Below are 9,843 nucleotides of genomic sequence, written 5' to 3' on the forward strand. Positions count from 1 at the left end.
CTTTGAACTGTTATTTGCATTGTTACTGCAGGGGGGCCACCAAATTATTGTTAATTAAAAAAAAAAAGTTTTTTCAAAAATGTAAATGTCTTATGAATCCAACCTATTATTATTATTATTATTATTATTATTATTATTAAGTAAATAAAATCAGTCTATTTGTGAAAAAAACACATGATAGGTAAGGTGGTCATCCACAGATACAGTTATTCCTAAAGATCTAACGTTACTGTGCCACGTTTAACAATAACAAATGATTTATAAAATCATGCCAACAGTTTTTTCTATTTCTATTCTATTTTAATAACTTTGTATTCTTTGCCGTAAAAAGGTAGGCTATATATTTAGTATTTAGGCAACCTACATGTTATTGTAGGCCCAGTTTAATATGCAACTTGATTTTATACAATATATGTAGTAGGGGGTCCCTGATCCGTCTATCACTCACAGTTGAAGACCCCTGCTTTAGCCTATCTCTTAACGTCCTCTGTGAAAAAAAGCCTATTAAGATTGTAATAGTAACCAAGCTCTTTCAACTTATGTTTTAATTTTAATTCATTCATTTTCAAGTATTTTGTATAGGCTATGGATTCGTGTTAGCCTGGCTCTGCCTTCTTACGTAGTTATGCTCAATTCTCATTTCCCTTATGTACAAATGAAATGTACAAGAATCTGGTAGGACCATCCTTGTGGCAGAGGCAGATGAACTCAAGTGAAAATCTAGCTGGGTTTACATTTAAATTTCAGATTTTACATCTATTGAAATGACCTAAAAATGTTCAAACAGATCTGTAAAGTTAGACACTGAACACTATGTGTATTAAAACTATCTATACAAAAGATACTTTTGGCCATTTTGGCACTTGATTATTAATGTAAGCTACATATCGTTACTGGTTGCTCAGCAACTGTAGGGACGCTTTTTACCCTTCCGGAAGTGCGTGGCTCTGAGGAAATATGGCGCACAGAGCAGTGCATATACCAGTGGTATTTATTGCTTCAATCTATTCGTTTATCGCATTTTGTTTGTCTGCTTTCGTCGTTTTTGCAGCAATACAAACAGTAAACGCCGACAATGCGTTCAGTGCAAGCCACACGGCTACTTTACCCATCGCTGCCGCTAAGGATCTACGGTGAGATTCCTGACATGTTGAGTTACTGTTAGCTAACGTTAGCTACCCTGTGCTAACATAGGATTCGTTACAGTTTATGCATTTTTGTTCAACTGTAATTGTCGTTGTTATTTGTACGGTAACTACATTTTCAGGTTACACTCGTGCCCTTTTAAGGCTGTATTTATATCCTGTTTGCCAGAATTGACCGCTTGTGTTGATAAACCCTGCAGTCTAAAAGGTACGGTAAAGGTGTAACCTGACTCTATTCAGAAAGCAGCCACTTTAATGTCTGTTTGCGCATTAGAACCATACACTCTTTGTAGACCAATCCCTTAATACAATTTTCGAAACACTGTTGATTTGTAGCGGACTTCGGTATATAAATGGTTCATCAAGCAGCACATGAATCTTTTATTTTTCACCCTTTTACAGGTCGAGAGACGTTTGGGGCTCATCTGGTCAGCACGTTAACTTAACGTTATGAGGGTGGATTAATTTGACAAGACTGAATATAGTAGTTTTTAAGAAATAATGGACCACCAAATTCGTGTTCAAAAATAATTTAGCGTTTGTTAGGGGATGTTATGTACATGTGTCACGAAATTATGTCCGATCACTATCTCGGATTTTGAGGTTTGTTGATGTTATAGCTGGTAGGAATTAGACTACATTTGTTTGCAGCATGATCGCTCTGTGCTTATTGCAGTACTGTCCCCACAACAACTGGGTAGGATGGTGCTCTCAATGTCATAAACGTGTATTACCAACATGTTACATTTATATCTAGAATTTGCATTATGCATTTTTTTTTTTCATTCTTATTTTACAACTGGAATAATGGTGCAATGCCATTGTGCCCTTGGCTTCTGACAAAAATGGAATAACAGCAGCAAATGGGACAACTTAACCAATAATAAAACATGATCACAGTACATCATGTTGATCATTTACAACATTATTTAACTGTTGGTGTAATGATTGATTCCCATTTGACCTCTGTATATCACGTCATGGCACTATTTTGTTTGTGGGATCTTTTTTTGTGAAGCTCCTGTATGACTATTTCCTGTTGGACAGTTGCCATCATCCAGTTCCATCAACAAACCACCTCTTAAATGTTGACACAGGATGTCAACTGTCTGGATAGTTTAGATTACTTAAACCACATAATGTATACATTTAAACCAGTTATAGAAGGAATATATTTATAAAATGCTTTAACTTATGAAGGTAGAATAAACAATTTGTAATGGTACATCATTTGAAAGGTATCAGCTTAGTTTTGACAAATATAGATGATACTTGACATTTTTAAATTTGATCAATGCTGCCTTGCTGCTGAATGTGGTAGGTTTGATGTAGACAGTTAGCCTTTACCCTTGTGTTCACTGACCAAAGGGCTTGATGCCTCATGTCCTTTCTTGTCATCTCAGGTACCTTTTGTATGACGTGAACCCCCCGGAGGGTTTCAATCTGCGGAGAGATGTCTATATCCGCATGGCCTCCCTGGTGAAGACTTTGAGAAAGGAGGGGGATGACTGGGTATTGGTGCTGCCCCCATGGGGTCGCCTCTACCACTGGCAGAGCTCCAACATCCACCAGATTCGCATCCCGTGGGGAGAGTTCTTCAGCCTCAATAGCCTGCAGGCCAATGTTCCTGTCATTGAGTATGAGGAATTCATTGCTGGTGAGCTTTTCATTTTGGTGATCCAGACTAGTTACATATTCTGAAAGGTTTTCATTTGTCGTCTGGCATAAGAACCTATTGACACCTCATTATCTGTATATTGTTTTATATATACATTGAAAGAAAATACATATTTTTAAGCGTTTTATTCTATACTACATCAAAGTTTCTATTTCACAATGCATATTCACCGCTTTTTAGCTTTTTAATCAGTTGTTAAAATAGATTGCTCAGTTTTGTTTCTCCCTTGGATCTAGAGAATGGAGGCCCCTTCATTGACCAGGTTCTGGTACTGCAAAACTACGCCGAGGGATGGACTGATGGGAAATGGGAGGAAAAAGTTGATGAGCGGCCGTGTATTGACAAGTTGATGTACTCCAAAGATAAGCAGGGTTACTACAGGTAAAGCAAAAAAAAACTGAAATTTAAAACCAAGTATAACAAGATAAACCCTGTCTCTAATTTGCAGTAGTAATGTAATGTGTTAACAGGGTGGTGGCTGTGTGTATAAATTGTTTGAGTTTGACACAAGAGACTTGGTTTTTTTTAAGCCCGCGGCTACTATCTTTTTTTTAATTTCATGATGTTTTCTGAATCCTTTTCCTGTCTTGTCTTCCTTTGAAAGCAGATGTTTTTGTTTTGTTTATTGTTCCCCCATGAAAGAGATGTATTAAGCTTAAGTGCCAAAGAAAATGAATTGTAATTATAGTAGAATACCTCAGTAGAGCCACGTCAGACAGTGATAGATCACATTCACAGTATTTTATTATTAGTGATATCCATCTCTACCTTGCGGCTCGCACATTTCTCTCCTCTCTATCCATCATCAATGGTCTCATTTATCTTGTATGTGTGTCTTTCCAAGGGGCTGGTTTTGGGGCTATGAGGAGACAAGAGCTCGAAATGTAACGTGTATATCAGCCCAAGGCCATGCCTCCATCATGGCCCCAGTTCTTCAGAAAAACATAACCGTGACGTGAGTACAGAGCAACATGCTGATATAAAATGCACAGACTATACACATACATACACAGTGTGTTGACATTTGTCAAGCACCAATGTCTGGTAAAATGTGTCTGTGGCAAATAAATGTTTATGATCATTTTTAATCTTTGTGTTTATGTTGTGTTTATATTCAGTTCTATTAAGCTTGATGATTATTACTAAACATTATCCATGTTTTTGTCTGAGTTATAGCAACAGAACGAGCAGCTCATTTTACATGATTAAATTGGTTTCTAGCTTTAACTAGCACTAATGTTTCAGGAAAGCTACTGAAGTTACATTTAATATGGAGCTATTAACCATTACTAATCCCACTGTGCACATTAGATGATAGGTGGAGTTAAATGACTTGATTATCGGTGACAAACTACCAAGATGACATTATCTAGACCAGGGGTCTTCAACGTTTTTTTAGGCCAAGGACCCCTAACCTGAAAGAGAGACGGAGCAGGGACCCCCTACTATATGTATTGTATAAAAGTGAGTTGCATAATAAACTGGGCCTACAATAACATGTAGGGCAGCGTAAATCCTATACACATATCCCATTACGGTGCCCTAAAATACTAAGCTATTAAAACAATAATTGTTTAAATATTCATATACAGCATCTTCATGTTTTAATTTCAAACACAGTATATCCATAAGCTTAACTGATGGCTACCATAGTGGCTTAATTAAACAATAATTTTACGGCCCATGCAATGACTCTGAGGACCCCCTAGGGGTCGCAGTCTAGACACAAAATTGAGTGTGTCCAAACTTATCATGTTAAAACAGCCAAAGTATTAAGCGTAAATCCTCTGTAAGACAGTGGAGTCAAATCTGACTTTATTGCTATTTAAGTGTGATATTGCTTAAAGTTTAAACTTCTGTTAGAGCTTGGTGACACTGACATGGATAAACATTGTTTCTACCGTTTTGCAGATCAGTTCTGCTGGACCGAGCAGAGACGCTGCTCCATGATCACTATGCTGGGAAGGATTACTGGGATGTAAGTCACCTAATGGACTACTATCCTACTTTTTTTTTTTTTTTTTGAATGTTGGCGTCGGCTATTAGATGGCATATTGGTTATTATATATATTTTTTTACCATAACCTGATGATGAAATATCTGCACTTGTTTGTGTTTGATGTAGACCCGCCGCAGTATGGTTTTTACCAAGCACCTGAGACTTGTAGGAGATGACTTCAGAGCAAAGTACCTGAACTCTACGGATGACAGAGACCATACCATTTACAGTGAGGATTGGACTCGCATGAAAGTGAGTGTGTGGAGATGTACAGTAGATTATCCAGTATTTACCATATGACTGCATTTGTGTCATTTGGGTTGTGGCTCTTACGTACTTGAGAATGTTTTGAATTTTTTTAGCTAATCCTGCCACCAAATCGGATGAGTCAAACATTCAATCACACACACCCTTTACTGCTCAATACCTGTTTGCTGTCAGATTTCATTGTAGTTTCAAACACTTGATACAAATATTGAATGAAATAAATGCTTTCTTTTGGTTAATGTTGAAGCTGTTAACTATAAAACTTAACAACTTAGCTGTAGCAGTAGTATTTTCACCTTCAGAGCACTCTTGTTGTGTTGTTACAAAACTGCCATACATTGCTATTGAAACTTCTGCGTGTATGTACGTGCCATTTGAGTCTGCATTTGTAGATTTTGCTATTTTTAAAGATTGACATTGTGATCACTTAATTCTGAAAACGACCATTAATTTCCGCGTTTTGATTCAAGCAATGATTAAATAGTGGTCTGTTGTTTCTTTATTTCCTCCTCAGGCCAAGCTGGGCTCAGCTAAAGGTGGTCCATATCTGGGGGTCCACCTGCGCAGGAAGGACTTTATCTGGGGTCACAGAGAGGATGTACCCAGCCTTAAGGGGGCAGTGAAAAAAATGCGCAGCTTGATGAAAAAGCATAAACTTGACAATGTGTTTGTTGCGACAGATGCAGATGAGGAAGGTAATGATATATATATGTCAGAGGCGATTTATAATTTATTGTACATTTAAATGACCCAAGGAGTAATTTCATTTGTAACATTGACATTGGTGCTTCAGTATTTTGCAGCTTATGAAACCATGTTATGAATGTTAAACAATGTTTTTTCGTTAAAAGGCCAACATACTGGGGCGGCCTCTAGCTCACCCAGTAAGAGCGTTCGCCACATGTTTGCTGAGTCTCTCTCTCCCTTTCATGTCTATCCACTGTCGCTAAAGGGAAAAGCCCCCCCCAAAAAAAATCGTAAAAACAAATAAGGCCAACATACTAAATATGTTTTAAAACGGCATTGACATAATAACATAAGAATTCAGTGTAATAATGCATAATGCTAATAATACTGTTAGAAAAGAACTAGTAATAGAAATAATATTAAGTAAGTAGTCATAGCAGCATATCAATAAATGCCTTTTAAAATCCTGTTTAATCTATGTAATGTTGTAGAGTTAAAGGAGCTGAAAAGGTTGTTGCCAGATATGGTGCGGTTTGAGCCATCCACAGAGGACCTGGAGCTCTTCAAAGATGGAGGGGTGGCCATCATTGACCAGTGGATATGTTCTCATGCAAGGTAAATTAGTTTTCATGGTTTTGTTATACAGTATTCATTACGTGACGATGATTAACATAACAGTTTCTCAGTCAGCCTTTTGATATCAGACAATAAGATGGCACATAATTTACAGTATATGTTTAGGACTTTGTTAAACCTACATTGTGTAATTGTTTGAGTTGATTCTTAGCAAAAAAACCTTTGTTCTTTCACAAAGATGTACTCATTCATGTGTAATTACTTCCACCAACTAATCAAAGTATTCTCGTAAGCGTAGAATCTGCCATTCAGAATCATTCAGAATACATAGGAGCGAATCGCTCGAATGACGGCAGCCATGTAGCGCCTCATCTTTAAAATACATTAGCCAAAGAGGGACATACCTCCGCATTTCGCCGTCTTACACCTAGTGGCACCGTGACAAATGCAAGGGGGAGATTACTCACCAGGGAAGCGAAAAAGAGAATTAAAACGACAATGCGACAGGCAAAGCAACAAGACCAAAGTTAATATTGGAGTGGCTAGAACAGCTGCGTGTAAAAACTTTTTTTAAATATTAGTTTTTCTAAAATTATACTTTAACAAAATCCCAATATATCACCTTACGCACAGTATCGAAATATATTGCAATATATTGAATTGTAACCCATGTATCGTGATACGTATCGTATCGCCAGATTCTTGCCAATACACAGCCTTACCAGTTACTGTGTTTAACCCTAGGACCGTCTCAGAAACAAAAGATTAAGGAGCCTTTTCACTGTTATATGTACCTGTTGGCAGTATTTCAACTTGAAAAACTAGTCAGGGTGTTCTCACTGCATACTATAGCAATGGAATTTTCCTACGTGCCTATCTCTTGCGTCACTGCTTTTGCTTTAAGAAAAGAAAAGAAAAGAAAAGTTGATTCAGGTATTTACTTTTTCAGAGTCTTCATAGGAACATCAGTGTCTACCTTCTCTTTCCGGATCCATGAAGAGAGGGAGATCTTGGGTTTTGAACCCAAAACTACATACAATCGTTTCTGTGGGGACACTGAGAAAGAATGTGAACAGCCCACACACTGGAAAATTGTTTATTGAACTGACCTCTCACTTTCCTGACACACACAAGTGCCAAAAGCAGTGTTAAAAGGGACATTTATTTGTATGGAATACACAAGATATTTCTGTTTTATGGTGTGTTTTTATTTTTTTTTTATTTTACTTTTTATGGTTTCAGAGTTGTGCAATCAGGTCTCTAGTGACCACTGTGACTGAACCTTATGCTCAAAAGGCCAAGAATGGGCTGCCAAACATGTATTACTGTAAGTAAATCTGCAAATATTTTTTATGTTGAATGTGGATCCTTTATGACAGCCTGGTATTTTACATAATTTCTGATATTTATTACCAGCTCCACTGGTGAAAATAAGTGTCCTTTAATGACTGCAGCGGAAAGTGTTGGATGGGAGTATTCTCAGTTTAACATTTTGTGAGATTCAAAGATGCTCCGCATTTAAACTTTGACTAGTCTATTTTTTCCCTGTTGGAAATAACACTACAGAAGTATGAAGGAGCATTCGAAGATTATGAACATAGTGGATTGTTAAAGGTGCTCTAAGAGATGTCACACGTTTTTTAGTCCACAACATTTTTCGTCACATACAGCAAACATCTCCTCACTATCCGCGAGCTGCCTGTCCCCTGAACACACTGTAAAAAAACGCGGTCTCTGTAGACAGCCCAGGCTCCACCAACGGCAACAAAAACAAACTGGGCCAACCTGCACCACCAAACATAACAAACAGTGTTCCAGCATTCCAGCCAATAACCGACAACAAAGAGTTGGGGATGGGGGTTAGTGCGCGGAAGGGAGGGGGAGGGGAAGGGATGAGGAGGAGGGAGGAGCGAGCTAGTCTCATTTTGTTTGAAAATACTTTGAACGTCATCAAGAAGTAGCATCACCCAACATCGCTTAGAGCACCTTTAATTAACCCTGTCTCGTTACGTGTGTTTACGTGCCCGTGTTACTTACATAAAAAGTATTGCGTGTAACCCCTATGTCTAAACAATGTGTTGAATGCATTTCCTTCCTCAGAAAACATTTTCAAAACTTTTTTTGAAATACTTTAAACCCTGCATGAATGTTTTCATTCATGTTTGCTATCAGTCTTCTTCTTCACTGCCTTTGTTTGAGCACATTACGTAGTTTTGTTTTAGCTTGTTACTGCCACTGACCGTTTGAAAGGACAGGAAAGTATATTGCGTGGGGCACGCTCTTGTGCACATGCATATGCATCCCCGTGCCTTTGCACAAGATCCAAACAAAAAGGGGATCTGCTCACAAAAACACTGCTGCACAGCGCCATTAGTGGTCAAAATCTCCACAGGGTACCTTTTCAAATAAAAGACCAGAAAGAAGCTAATGATTCCCAGCTCACAATTTGAAAAAAAAAAATATTTTTCATATTTTTATGCAGTTCCAGTATTATAACATTTATTACATGGGATTACATGACAATATAACTGATGTTGGAAAAGTAGGAAATATGACAGACATTGTAAATAATAATATCATGATGAATTTTTATGATGCCTAATTCTTTCAGCCTTCTCTTTTTTTTATTTGGCATTGATCATAATAGTGTTATTGCTATGTTGAAACTATTGTTGAAAGGAATTGAAATGATACGGTGAAGCCACTGTGTCTCATCAACGCTAGCCATCCATGAAGCTGTTATGTTACAACACACCCTATTTTTTCCATTCCAGAGGATCGTCTGGTATGGGCATTGTCTCATGACCAGTAGTTGTGTAATGTTGGTGTTGAATAAAAGTTTTTAGCAGACTTTAAACATAAAACCGATTTGTGAAGATGAAAACAGAGTTTGTTTGCTGTTTTTTGTATCTCAATCTTAATCTTAACCAGATAAAGTCAACAGTGTCATCAATGATGATGTCATTGTCATTGTGTTATGATTGTTGGAGGTTATATCTTAATCAGGTAATGAAATAAATGTAAATGTACTTACTCAGAATCCCTGTACCACCAAACAGGAGGTTTAAAAATACAGATAAACTCCATTTTGAGAGAATTTACATACATTCCAGACTATGTTAAAATATTCCCTTAATAATTCCCAGTAATGGGAGTGTAAAGGATAGCTTAAAAGAGGTCAAGTCAAAAAGAGTGTGCTTCACATTTATATAATGTGGACCCCAGACGTCAACAGCAGCAGAGATTTATGATATTACTTGGTATGTCTTTGTTTACTAAATGTGTGTGTAAAAGTGGTAAGCAAGGTAGTCATCCTTTTTTTGTGTCCTCATCTAGTGCTGAGTAAAGTACAATTGAAGCCTAAGAACCCCTAGAATCCTTTAGTAGCCCTGATGAAATGATTTAAGTCTGAAGACTTGTTCCTCCTGAGGCAGTGGTTTACACTGCACTATACTTATCAGTTAGACTGGGTAAACCCAACCTGATCTGCC

The 9,843-nt window shown here is 37.5% G+C and overlaps 1 protein-coding gene across 1 annotated transcript; it reads left to right on the forward strand.

Moving 5' to 3' along the window:
* The first annotated feature begins 923 nt into the window (after positions 1–923).
* Positions 924–8,029, forward strand: pofut2 (protein O-fucosyltransferase 2). The gene is made up of 9 exons (XM_028591869.1): positions 924–1,133; positions 2,549–2,802; positions 3,060–3,204; positions 3,668–3,778; positions 4,735–4,801; positions 4,949–5,074; positions 5,604–5,784; positions 6,268–6,391; positions 7,302–8,029. The coding sequence occupies exons 1-9, from the start codon at positions 958–960 to the stop codon at positions 7,453–7,455; spliced, it is 1,338 nt and encodes a 445-aa protein (XP_028447670.1). The 5' UTR covers positions 924–957; the 3' UTR covers positions 7,456–8,029.
* Positions 8,030–9,843: the final 1,814 nt, after the last annotated feature.

The sequence above is a fragment of the Perca flavescens genome, chromosome 11 (assembly GCF_004354835.1).
Source record: "Perca flavescens isolate YP-PL-M2 chromosome 11, PFLA_1.0, whole genome shotgun sequence".
Taxonomy (NCBI): domain Eukaryota; kingdom Metazoa; phylum Chordata; class Actinopteri; order Perciformes; family Percidae; genus Perca; species Perca flavescens.

Bases quoted from the DNA above. Each gene is read 5' to 3' on its own strand.
- pofut2 (XM_028591869.1), top strand. From the start codon at position 958: ATGGCGCACAGAGCAGTGCATATACCAGTGGTATTTATTGCTTCAATC. The intron at 4,802-4,948 runs GTAAGTCACCTA...TGTTTGATGTAG, and splicing joins CTGGGAAGGATTACTGGGAT to ACCCGCCGCAGTATGGTTTT. The intron at 6,392-7,301 runs GTAAATTAGTTT...TTACTTTTTCAG, and splicing joins TGGATATGTTCTCATGCAAG to AGTCTTCATAGGAACATCAG.